This window comes from Stigmatopora argus, chromosome 10 (assembly GCF_051989625.1).
Source record: "Stigmatopora argus isolate UIUO_Sarg chromosome 10, RoL_Sarg_1.0, whole genome shotgun sequence".
In the NCBI taxonomy this organism is placed as follows: Eukaryota; Metazoa; Chordata; class Actinopteri; order Syngnathiformes; family Syngnathidae; genus Stigmatopora; species Stigmatopora argus.
This window is the reverse complement of record NC_135396.1, coordinates 9387500-9401535: the sequence shown is the minus strand read 5'-3', so window position 1 is coordinate 9401535 and position 14036 is coordinate 9387500. Positions and strand designations below refer to the sequence as shown.

General features: G+C 40.3%; 1 protein-coding gene across 1 annotated transcript in view; it reads right to left on the bottom strand.

Annotated features, from left to right (window-relative positions):
• Positions 1-14036, bottom strand: part of nxn (nucleoredoxin) — a 23294-nt gene extending 9258 nt beyond the window's left edge. Inside the window, exon 1 of the mRNA XM_077611015.1 lies at positions 13500-14036. Coding sequence (XP_077467141.1) covers positions 13500-13808 — 309 coding nt within the window. The 5' untranslated portion in view covers positions 13809-14036. The remainder of the gene's footprint in view (positions 1-13499) is intronic.

Sequence of the window (14036 nt, the reverse complement as noted above, 5' to 3'; positions counted from 1 at the left end):
AAGGAGATTGATCTACTAGTCCGGGGTTAAAATCTCAGATTTCAGTGCTAACAACGTGTTTTCTTGCCTCTCTATGAATGACCGAATACCGACTAAGAAGCATAACAAGTTTCGATTTGTTGCACTGTGCCTTTCACACAAACCTCACCTAAATCTTCACCCTTATAAAAAGCTTCAATGTCACACAAGCTGACCTTTCCTTTTCTAATTCAATATCATCATGTTCCTCACTCGCTGTCTCCATTCACTCCTCACAGCTATTTCCCCCTCTAATATAATATAATGATGAATTACCTTTTTCTCATACGACGCACCCCCCGCCCCTCGCCACCTGTACTGCCGCTTCTGTTACCACGGCAACCCCCTCGGCCCATTACTGTCAAAAGAGTGCCACGAGCATTGTGTGCTCTTCCCCCACTTAATAATTCAGTGATAAATTAATGAATTTGTGATGGGAAACAGGTGCTAGAATGTCAGAGTGCTTAGGGGGGGGAAATGGAGCCCCCCACCTTCGTGCAGCCTTGTGTGCAGCCGGCTTGAATAGAAGCCTTAAACTTTATCTGTGTATAGCAAGGACTATTAATGGAGAGTAAAAAAAAAAGTAAAGGGGAGACTTAAAATAGTAAAAAAAAGAGGCTCAATAGCTTTGTGTTGCATTGTGACTGGCCACATCCTTTCCTTTTATGGGTTATTTTTCTACTTACTTATTTTTAAATAAGGCTTCTGAGTGAAAAATTCCAAATCATAGTTCACACGTGGTTGGAGTTTCAAATTAGGGTTTGAAGGGTTTCAAAAAATGACTAGGTTTAATATTATTAAAATAGGATGGATGGATTTAGATTAACGTTAGTGATCATGTGTTATTTTTACTTGTCCAAATACATTTTTGCAGGTGGTTTATAATAGGCAAGGTAAAAACTAGATGTATTGCACACTACAAATGTCATTTTTTTAAAATTTCTCCGATCTTAAAGCAAATTTTAGGTGGTTGACGTCATTGTTTTAAAACTACCAGTTAAAATACCCACAAACATAGTGAAAAGAAAAGCATCTTGTAAAAAAAATCTTTTTAGACAGATCGCCAAGCCCCGAACTAGCATTTAAATAATAATAAAAAATACACGTACAATGTCAATTCATCCATTTTCTGCTTAGAAATCTGATTATGAGCTTTTAAACTCATTTTGTTCTCCAAGTGATTCAATTTGTCCTGCGATTTGACCTGACCCAACCTGTTCAATTCTGGACCAGCTGGAACCAGCCCAGGAATCGACTATTGTCTGGACCAGCTGGACTCGGTCCATGTCTTACCTCAGGCCCGAGTCTGGTGGGCTGACTTGGAAAGCCAGGTGCATTCTTTGTCTGCCAGCAATTCAGATTAGCAGATAAAATGTGAAAGGGGCTAAAAATAAAATAAAAAACTATAAAAGCCTAATCTAGCCCCCCATTAACGGACGGCTTCATGACATGAAATTTCCCGAATACGGGATGAATAAAGTAATCCAATCCAATATTAATAACAACACAAAACCCAATAATGAGCTTCATTTGCCTGCTGTGCTGCTCAATTAGCCGCAGTCAACGTTCATTCCACGCACACGGGAGTGCTGCAGTAAGGGGGACCTCACTTTTTGCAACAAAACAGCGTGGGGGGCAGGGGGTTGGTTGCAAAGCTCCCCTGCTGTGACCTCCATTTGACCCCGCATCTTAAGTCCCACGGCACCTCCTCCTCGCGTGCTCTCGACATTGGAACACATGAATATTGATGCCAATTTGAAAGGGGAACATTTCACATGCATTAGCAACCGTTTGTGTGTCATCACACAGCTCAGCATCTCAAAAAAATAGATTCTTGTGCATGTTTTAGATAAAGAATGTGATAGTATTTTAGGTCAGTCATGGCGTTTCAAATAAAAAAAAATGAAAAGAGAGTTTCAAAAAGGATTAGGACTTCAAATTCATGTTTTAAGACAGGGTTACGGTTTTAAGATAGTGTTAAAACGAGCATATTTCCAGCAGTAGTCAACATCATGTGGGTTGGATCTCGTGTGAATCTCTTTTTGTCCTTTTTTTCCCCAACATGTGAGAAGACTGGTCACCTCGTAAATCACAGCAACACAGTTTGCTGGTTGTCATAAAAGAAAAAGAGCACACAGAGCTCAGAGGAATAATATGTCAATGCCTATTCAAAATCTTCTTTATTTATGGTTATGTCCCCTCACGTGACGCCTCTTTGGTTTTCCGCACACAATATTAACCAGGCTTTCCTTTTCCTGAGGGCCAGGATGTTGGCTACGTGTGCATCACCTCAGCCGAATGACATTACAGCATCGAGTGACATTTTAAAGCCCCTCGTTAAGCCCTTTCCTCCCTCGTTTAACTCTCACATCTGTTAGACGCTTGCATGCCAATTGCCAGGTTCAGCCCACCTCCTGCCTCAATGTCTAAAGACTCCAGGAACAAAGCACTCAAATTTGGGCTTGGATTTATAGTTTTAAAATCAGATTGGGGCTGGAAGATGCGGTTTCAATTATTTGTCTAAGGTTTTAATAGCGAAATGAGGTGATGGAAAATGATATTTTGCTGCTGCACATACAGCATGAAGAAATCTCCATTTGCTAACAACTGTTATTTGGTATCTCAAAGTAGGGAACTCTAAAATTCTCAAAACAAACCAATAATATGTGTTTTAACAGGGTCAGTTTCAGACCATCTAGCATTTCCGTATCATTAAAATGTGAGCAAATACACCTTAAATGACCGTTTCCAACCCAAAATTCTTTATATTTTCCAAGAAATGTGGTCAGGAAAAAGAAGAAAAACTTTTCAAAGTCGACAATAGCAGTAAAATGAGGAATGCTCATCTTAAAAAGGGATTTAAGGAGGCCGACTGACCCTACGACGTGACTCATAAAAGACCACAAGCGAGTTGCAAATCATCAGACAGCAGAGAAGTCAGAGAATGGCTGGCATTGGTGAACTAAGATGCCATAAAGCAAAACAAAAATGGCAATTTGTTGCATTTTTCTCTTTTTGTGTCCACAGAGCGCGTGTCCAAAAAAGTGCGTGGCTGAATGGTCTGTGGTGGTCCGGAATGTTCTGAGGCTTTAACTCACATTATAAATAACAAAGCAAAGAGACATGCTGGGGGAAAAAAATCATTCAACTGGCTGCATCCATTTTCAAAAGAATTGTGCTACAGAGCTCACTGTTTGTATTACGGTAAAACATTAGCCTACGTTCCGAGTCATTTACACTAATTACTTTTGCTTCAATTCAAATCAATTAACTGCAATTTGCATGTCCCGAGCAATACTCGTCAACATTTACATTGGCAACATATAGAATTTAGCGTAACAAGAGAAAAACAGAATGGCGACAAAAGTTATAGTAAAGTGAAGTGGTTTTGCATTAACTCCTAAAAACTACTCTAAATTCTTAAAAACTATCCATTTCAAAACCCCAAATCATCAATATTTAGTATGACCACAGAAAAAAAGCACAAAATTGCTGCTTTCCTTTTGTATTTAAGAATATTAGTCACATTTGTCTTTCAATTTTTATTCATTGAATACTATATTTTTTCTTAACGTGAATTTTAGTAAATTTCTTCGACTTCTTCAGTCCATTACTCATCGGTAAAACCAGGCATGAGTTTTATTTAGCTACTCTGCATGAGTTTTATTGCATTCATAAGACTCATACATTTTCTTTATAGACACATTAATGGAACTGTTCCATATTTCCATGTCAAATTTGAACGGAGAGGATTGCATTTTTTCTGTGAAATAGCGACAACATGGCGGTAAGGATGCGGTGCTGGCCAAATGGACTTTGGGAGGGTAATTAATCTGCCACATTGCAAGCCTTCATCCCTCAAGGCTGAAATAGACATCAACCTGCTTTTTATCCATCAAGCTCAGTTTGGTGCTGGACAAAAAGCCAGTCATACTGCCCTTGAATAATTCCTGTCGTCTGAATGGGAAGCAAACCAAAGCATGTAAAGGCTTGTTTGACGCAATGTGGAAAATTGGATTGTGCTCACAAAATGTGACCCACTTATTCTAGCGCCATAAAAAAGGACTATACATCCCTAGGATCTGCTCATTTTACCAAGTAGTCAGGGTGGAATGAGCTAAAAAGGGCAATAAGTACACTTGTTAAACATCTTCAGTGGGAAGTTTTAATTAGGTTTAAGATTATTTGGTTATTTACAACCACCATGAATATGAAAGGAATCGTATTCAAAATGCAAAAGTGGTACAACAACAGCTACAAACTGTCCATAGCACAATCCTGAATCGTCTCTTCTATATCTTGAATGAATGCAATAGAAACACAGCTATTTGGCTTCACTTCTCAACAATTATTGTTGCGGTCATGAGGGGGCTTAATGTTTGTCATAAGTGTGAGTGAAAACCTTGAACATGATCTTTTGTGTTTCCTCCATACTACACCCTCTTCTCAAGCAAGATAGAAGGAGCGTACGACCCAAGGCTAGCTTTTTGTACCTAATTAAAAAGGAAACAATTCTTGTTTCTGACCATGAGATTGCACTGTGCAAGTGTCAGTAAGACAACCTTGGGCATTGTATTCAATACTTGACTTTGGTTATGAAATGTATTTTTAATAAGTTGCAGTTTAATGATGGTTCATAAACTAGTGGAAAACACAAACCAGTTTCTGGCCTACAACTTTCCCTACGAGCCACTCATATTGCCATGGCAACATGACGCTATATACAAAGTTGTTCTTATACTCTCTGGAGGTCCATTGTGCTCTTACTGTAGACCCCTCACAGTACTGGCGTTCCATTGACGTTTGCAGAAGTAGCGGCCGGATGTGGAGCGGATCTAATTGCTCGCTTTTCCACGCTAACAGGATTGACCGCTCCCTGCAGGCTGCTGAGTGGCACTCGATGTAATGCGTATGAGCAGGAACAAGGTTTTGTCCTGGGATACATGCATCTCGTCGGGTAGTATGGAGCCTTACAAGACAACCGTGTATTAGGGATGGTTGGAAATAAAGGCAACGAAGAGGGACCGTCAGGTGAACAATTGTAGGTTTGGTGTTACTGCTCAATCCTGCTCAATCAAAGTTTTTGATTCAATCGTCACATTCAGAAAAAAATATCTTTCTTTAAGTACAATACAATACAAATCTTACGTATTGACCTTTTAAAACAAGGGTGTCAGACTCGGGTTGGTTCGCGGGCCGCGTTAACGTCAACTCGATTTCATGTGGACCGGACCATTTTAGATAGAATATTTAGATTTAGAAGAACTGGATTAAAAGCCCTAAATATTCAGTTTTTTATAGATCTAAAACAATGTTTATTTTAGCTTTTTTTAAATATATTTTTAGATTTTACAAAATGATTTTTGAACTAAAAACACAGAAAAAATGATTAAAAAGTTACAATTATTGATTTAAAAGGGGGAAATCAGGAAATTTAATATAAATCTATACTCTTCATTTTAATTTGATTCTAAAACAGAAAGTCGGCACTCATGATTTACTTTCCCGGGCCACACAAAATGATGCGGCGGGCCAGATTTGGCCCCCGGGCCGCCACTTTGACACATGTTTTAAAATATATCAAGGCGAACAGAAAAGCTAACTAACAAGTGCCTTTTGACCACTATGTTTGTCATGAAAAACTTAGTGGGAAGCATTCTTAAAATAACATTCAAACTGAAATTCTTTCACACAATGTTAATGTTTTATCACGTTGACGGAGCAGTAGAGAATTCATACAGAACGGATGAGAGCGGCCATGTGAAGGTTTGTGACAAATTGCTTGACAATAGCCATCAAGGGATTAATGTGGAACAGAGCCTACAAAAATAACCTGGGTAATGAGCCCCATGCTACTTCACCCAGACATTATGATATGCTTCCAAGTAGCAGCCCGCTCTGGTAAATTTCCACTCTGAAGTCAATCGCTGCATTGATGACCATTATAGAGCCCCCACCTCACCCCTAGAGATCTTTCTTTCAGCATGCTGGGATCTTGATGAGTCGCTCAGGGAGAGCAGCATTCCGTAACAATGCGCTCACAAGCTCTCTTTCACACACACACACACACACACCAGACGTCACCTGGAAAGAGCACAAAAGCCCATCTTGCTGCCACTTCTTTTCTTTAGCTAATGATTAAATACTGCACACAAACGGCTTCTTTCATGGGTATCTTAAAACCATGTTCTGCTTCCGTGGAGTAGCAGGCTCTAGAAATACCATTGCACGAGGGCAAAACACAATGACAAATTGATGCCTAATGGTACTTGAGCATCATGGAATTTTTGGAAATGGACGACAAATCCACGCACGTGAACAAACAACTGAAAATTATGTTACGCTTACTCAGAAAAACTCAAAAAAACAACTCCGAACTGACGAACGACAGTTTAATGAACTTAATTGATGAACTCCGAGTGTAATGTTTTAAATATCACCCAAAAGGGTCACATTTATTTACTTACACAAATCGTTTACATTTTTAGAAATAAAAGCATTATGTATTTTTCCCAGCCTCTTTAAAAGAAGTGAGCACTTCAAGACTTCACCCGATGGTATTTTTTATTGTACCACGACATCGCTTGTAAATATAGGACATGGAAGACTTTGTAATATTGCAAGGAAAATTGGGATAAACAGATGAAAGCTGCTGATCTTACAAGAATTTGAGGATCCATCACTGCTAGCATTGTTTGTCTTCTCGCTCAACAACAGTAAACTCTCACAAGTCAGCCTTCACAAGGTCAGAGCTTGACCAAATGTAGGCGCTAAGGAACTCATTTTCTTCAGCTCTCAGGGGTCAGTCATGACAACATGGTGAAGCAATGAGGGTAAAGAGCTGGAAGTAAGTGAAACGAGTAAAGAGGATTACCAGGATCGGTCCAGCAGAGGAAAAAAAAAAGAAAAACGTTGACAAGTAGCTTTGAAAAAAAAAAAAGGTCCAACCGATCTTTATCGTAATTCAACTTTGAATTTCTTTGGACCGACAAAAGACACAGCTGCAGCCAAGTGCTGTCGAGTAAATGGGCATGCGGTAGCAATTATGTCCAGCCTTCAATTACAGTTGCTTGATGCTCACAAAAGGCTGGATGTTGCCTTTAGTTGCTGGCTTGCCTATCCGAGCTATCATCCCTAACACTCCACTGGCAATAAACCCAACGTGTTTCACGGTTCCATGTATTAAGATATGATCTGAGGTATCAAATTGGGATTGTTTCGTCTTCTTTGTGCTTTGGAATGTAGAATGAATACATGAAGGTCGTGTAAAGGAACTTTGGGGGTTGAGTTATCCAATTGAATTCCTTTGAAAAGGGTATTATCTCAGTCATGCGGAATCTTCTAAGAGACAACATTTGATGATGCGTTATCTTTATTTTACATAAGGGACTGGATTATGAATCATACATAAATCTCATTAAAATATGTACTGAAAAATATCTCATAAAAAGGGCAACTTTTTTTAAATGATCAGATTGAGAGCAAAAATCAATTTGGTTACGAGTATATAAAAAATGCGTTTAATTCACATTGAAGCAACAAACCATATTGCAAATCAACATGCTATTCTAGCCTTTTGTTCCACGTGATTAAACATTCAGATTCTTAACTTTCAACGACAAAAAAAACAGTCAAAAGGCAAGGAAAAAGTAAACCCTAACAATTGACTGAACAAATGTATTTCGCAGACTTTTGTGTTAAAGCCAGAGCGTTAGCATCGGAAAATATTTCACAAAAAAACAAGGTTTGCCTCAATCTTTTCCGCTATCTCGGCACACACTTTAAGAGAACACCATCTCCTTTTTTGGTTGAGAAAACATCCTGCACTTTGAAGGCCCCGCCAAGCAACAGTGTTTACCTTGGCTCAAAAAGAATGGTCAACCTGTAGAAAATATTGTTGCTACATTCTCTTAGCTAAGGGAAATGACAATACGACTTTATAAACATAGCGCACATCTCTGAACCTGTGAGAATTTTAACTACAATATGATGCTGTCTTTACTCTATTGTACACCTGAAGCAACAAAGGATGGGATCGAAACCTCTTTGATGAAAATGATCCAGACAGTTTTCCACCACTTTGTCCGCCAAATTGCCGCAGAAAAAGCTGAGCTGTAGGTCCCTGTTTAGGAATCACTGAAGCTAGACACAGGTTGCAGTGTCCTACTTTACAGCCACTGACAAAGATGGAATACAGAAAACTGTTTCATCATTTATTCAATAGCAGCCTAAGGCCCACACACCCTTTATCCTCACTAGTACTGTATTTTCCGGAGTCTAAGTCTGAGTTTCATAGTTCCTGCGACTAATACTTAAGCGTGACTTATGTTTTTTTTAAGCTATTGTTATCCCCAAAATTAAATGTTACATTAACTGGGGCCTATATAGCCTGTTGTTACCCATTTAACTATTTATACTTTAAAGTATGTTTGTTCTTGGTTTCTGTTCTGTACTAAAACGTGCCCTCCCTAAAATGCGACTTTTACTTCATTGTGGATTATATATTTACTTACTCTTAATTGTGGATTTTTGGCTGATGCGAGATATAGTCTGAAAAATACCCTAATATAATTCAACAGTAGTAGAAGAAAAACAGCACAGTATTGCATCAAATAAAGTGGATATAAAATAACTGTGAAATAAAAAACACAGGAAAAAGGATATTGTAGATCTAACAGGGTTCACCTTTTCAGGCATTATATCAATAATGAATTTTAGTTCTCCTTCTATTTTGTGGCAAAGATATTCTGCATCCGAGGCCCCATGTAGAGGCACTGAAGTCATCTACCAATAATTTAAAGTGTTTCGTGCGTAAGACGAACCAAAATGGGAGTGTGCCTGGTGTACTTTTGTGACTTGACTGCAACTGCGTTTGCAAGTCAAATCATTCTGCAAACCGTAGGTTTTGAAATTGGCACACCATGCCTTTTTATGCCAGTAACTGGTCTCTTTGTTCTTCTCCCATTTCCCATAAAAAGCAGACACGCCTTGTCATCCCTTCCTGGTTTCAATTGAGCCAAATCATGCATACGGTATATAAATAATATACATCATTTGTATGGATATACTCACGTCTACATTGACTTTACCTACAGTAGCACAATACTTTTATCGTGTGACTAATTCCTGTCTTTGTCACTCTCCACCCCCCTCGCGACCTCTACCACCCGCCGCTGCTGTCTGCAGCCTAGGCAGCTGAGCGGCACATTGCATGGCTTGCTCGCCAGCAGGTGCGAACCTCCTCCTGTTTCTACTGTTCGACTTTTCTTCCTCTAAGACCTGTGTGTCTTTGAAATAGAGTTTTGAACCAGAGAGTCATGACAAAAGCTAAATAAAATACACCTCTCCACACGCAAACTTGTTAGGCAAATCTGGGGGGGGGAAAGAAATACATACAGATAAGGTTTTTTTTTTTTTTCAATTAACGTCTCTTCTGGGTATGAGCACGACGCAATTAAATACAATGTAAAATACTTTGTGAGTCGAGAAGTTCACGTTTGTTTATTCACTGTGACAAGTCAACAAACCAAGTATTGCATTGACTTTGACGAAACCGTAAAAATGCAACGCGACATATATTTACACATATTTACATAGGGCGCACTTAAAATTCTAGAATTTTCTCAAAAGTGGACGGGGTGCCCAATCACTGCACTAAATTCAAGATTCTGTAGATGTCGCTGTGTGACGCTGAAAGCTTGACTGTCTAAGTATATTGCTTGCTGACGCGCTATATGTATATATATTGAAAAGGTGGACGCGTGAAAGGGGAAAGCGCGTGCACATGCTTAAAGCATGACAATATTAGCAGTCGACGATGATGTTTTCGTCTGCTACCAGTGACCGAGACGATCCGGATTACAGCAGAAAGGGGTAAAACGAGATCGGTTTTACACAAAACATACCAAAAAAAATCATGTACAAAAGTTGTTATACGGCGTACACAATTTGAAATAATCAACATACATAAAATACGGGGAAAAGTTGACAGGTATGAAAACGGAAAGTTGTGGAGAACTGGTCAAAACGGTATGCGTTGCTACATGCAAGCATGAAAAATCCAAACAACAGATGGAATCAGGAAGAAGGCCAACCCTCTCCAAATAAACATAACGCACAAACACATAATAGACTTGACTTTGGTGCAAGGTGCTTCTTATTCAGCAGCGGAACAAACTGGATGTTAGTAATCTCTCTTTGTTGAAACTGCCGCCTCTAATTGGCTGGCCACTTGTCAAAGTGTGTACATGTGTGAGACTCTCAGTCCTCTGAGGATGAGGATGAGACCTCTGCTGCGCTTTACAACAGGCTTAAGCTGATGAAAGCCTTTCATGCAACATGGCCGTCCCATCGCCGCGGTGCGTGAACAGATTGGGCGAGAAAAGACCAATCGAAGTTGGCGATTAGCCCCCTGATGAGGTGGCAGAGGAGTCCCAGCAGGGGTTCCGCTCTATGCATTTTACAGTCATTTAGCCCACTTCTAAATGCTTAATTGTGACACAATTTGCAATATGCATGTGACCGTGTGTGAACTAAACATTCTGAGAATTCAGCAGATTCCTTTTGTCATAATATCATTTAAAACCTTAGTTGATTATTCATTTTCTGAACCGCTTATCCTCACTTGGACCCGACAAAGTGATTCAGAAAATGAATGAATGAAAGATCCTTCTACTAGTGCACAGTGGCTATGCTGTCGTACACTTCACCTTCCTTGAGAACCACATGGCACCATGCGTCTCTCCACTTGTACCCCCACAATGGACGTCCGGCCAACGGGACTTGAACAAGTGCTTCTTTCTCAGGGTACGACGCCCAGGCGAAAGTGCCAACTGCAACTTGTAATTAATTCACACGTGACAATCCAGCTGAAAGAATCCGTCATGTCAGGACAGAGCCAGCAAGCAGACAGCTGGCCGTCACGGATGTCGTCTCACATACTTGTTAGTTTTGAATTTCAACAAACTGCTGCCATACAGTGACAATAACTCAATATATTTCTATTTCTATAGTATAGGTAGTCCAAATTTGATTAAATAAAAGCTGATCATTTTATATTCAGGCGGCCCGGTGGGGCAAGTGGCTAGCGCGTCAGCCTCACAGCTCTGGGGTCCTGGGTTCAAATCCAGGTCATGTCCATCTGTGTGGGGTTTGCATGTTCTCCTGTGTGGGTTTCCTCCGGTTTACTCCCACATTAAAAAAAAACATGTATGTGGCTGATTGGATACTCTAAATTGCCCCTAGGTATGGGTGTGAGTGCCCATGGTTGTCCGCCCTGCGATTGTCTGGCCACCGATTCAGGGTGTCCCCCGCCTCTGGCTCAGAGTCAGCAGGGATAGGCTCCAGCACCCCCGCGGAAGCGGTTCAGAAAATGAGATGAGATTTTATATTCAACCTGCCCCAAGATGACCAGAACGACCTGAGAAAAATCCTTCAGAAAACTAAAATGGCAGACGTCTTGTGTGTTTTTTGATAGAAACGGCTATCAAACTTCATCAAGTCAAACTGGCTGAATTTTCTCAAAATTCCTGTTCTTAGTTTCATGTATTATTGCTTATTTTTAAACAACATTTTTTTGGGGTGGCAGAAATGGAAAAAACATCTGTTACATTGTTCAGTCTTTTAAAGGACCCCTGTAAACACTAAAACTGGCCCCAATTCCATCCAAAATGACTGTCGTCCTGTGCATTTCTGAGCATCCTTTTTTAAAGAAGATTTTGTAGATCTGCACGGGATACACATGCCTACTAAATTTAATGTTGCAAATCCCATTTTACATTGATGGTTTAAAAGGTAGTGTCAGTTGATTTAAAGCAGTAGTTTGATTTTCCACACCGCATGTAAACATTCAGAATGAGTAATGTTTCCTGCAGTGGGAAGGCCTGGATGGATGACCCCAGATAACCTTCCAGTGGGGGAGATAGTGAGGGTGTGGCCCACAGCAGGAAGAGGAGGTACAGTGTGAGATTCCAAATGGGGGGCGCTGAGAGCTGATGTACACAATAGAAGATAAATTGCTGCTCTGGAGCTCAACAGAAGAAAACAGAATGAGTCTGGCAGGAGGCCTGAGGTGGTCACATGACTACTGTGTCAACAACAGCAACCACTGACCGATTCTGTTAATAGCATGCACTATCACTCCATTTCATTCCCCTAACTTGCAATAAGAGGTTTTCCTTAATGTAATTTGTAAATATCCACTGTAAACATTAACTAAAGACAAGAAACCTCTCATTGTACATAGATTTTACATGACAAAACTCCCTATATTTTACAATTCCTAAACTAGAGATATTCTGCAGCAAAAATGAGGTCGCACACTATCCGTACATGGCCTGGATTACAATAATACACATTCTACATGTTGCTTTGCATCATATACTTTGATGAGGGAACGGAAATTAATGCACCACATGCAGCGAACATGTCACATATATGAAATATTGCTGACGATGCTGCATTTGATGATGACAAATGGTAAGTTAGGAGGAAAAAAAACAATACTAATTAGAAATGCAGGCATGTGTATGTTGCACGAGTTCAGCAGGAAACAGACAACAATGGTTCCTCTATCCATAACATTGATATTTGTCCCAAATTCAATCACATGTTGTCAGAATGGTGGCAAAGGTGCTGCTATTTCCAATCTATCAACAATGACTTAACAGCTTTGCAGTATCAGTATCTGACTTTGTTCAAAACATCATTGCATTACTTACCAATACATCACGCTGCGCAGTTCATACCACTTACATCAGACATAGGCCAAATATCTATAGAGGTATTTAATATCAGTGTCCCACTAGGCTACATAAGCATATATAGTGTAGAATTTACAGGGTTTTTTTTAAAGCACAATTTGAAATTGTCACACGGAAACAAACGTTGGGGTCTCTAAGCATTTGAAAAGGATGGGCTCCTTTTTTTCTCTTTGTTGGTGTAAAAGGGAGTTTAGGGTGTTGCTTATATTTTGATTAACATTAAATGTAAGTCAACCAGGGAAATTTTTAATTCATGTTTTTTTTCTGGTCTATTATAGATGATGAACCACTCATTTCAATAATTATGTTATTCTTAAAAAAATGAAAATAATACACAGGTGAAAAAATTCTCTCACTGTCAATAGAGAGTGACAATAAAAAAAATTCATATACATGATTAGAAAAAATATTTGACAGGTCTAATATGGCTTTTTTTTCTTTCCAATGGCTTTTTTATACTTCTGCATTTTACGCAATACACAAATCCAGTGGGACAAGTCATCATAATGTCTTGCCCATTACGTTGTACACAAATGGTTCATGTTATATATTAAGAGTAAAATCATTGATAAAAAGATAAATCAAGAAAATGTATGAGGGGGAAAAGACAAACAAACAAACAAAGCTCTCTAGTTTTGATTTGAAGCGTTCAAGTTTTCAATTCAACAAGAAAGGCAAACAAAAGATTTACCATGCACGTCAAATTGTTTGACTTGTTACCTTTTTGTGTCTGTCTTTGAAGGGCAAGGCGGGCCAGGGCATCTCCTGCAGAAAGTCCTGCCAGTGCTTCTGTTCCTGGTCCGAGGAGACAAACACCACTTCCAGCTGGTCTCGGTGCTCCGAAGTCTTCTTGAAGCGGCCGTAGAAGTCGCACAAGCTGCCGTTGAACTGCCGGCACGGCGCGTTCAGGCCGCAGCCGAAGAACAGGCCAAGCAGAGACACCCGCTCGCCCAGCGCCTGCACGTCCACGTCGGCTTTCTCGCGGTTGACGAGCCGCTCCCCGAGCACGTTGAGCAGAAGCTCCGACATAATCCTCTCCCGAGGCCCCAAAAGCCGCGGACGGGTGGCCGACGATTCCCCAATCTTACTGCGCGCGGTCCAACGTGGCTTTAGGTTTTTTTTGGGGTGAGCTCCTCCGGGCCCCCTGCGAGCGAGGCGTCGCGGTGTGTCTCCCACCCCCCGCCTGAGAGCCCTCGTCAGCGGGTACCGTGCACAGGAATGTGCCGCACTTCCAATGTGTCTCGCTAGTAGTGTAGC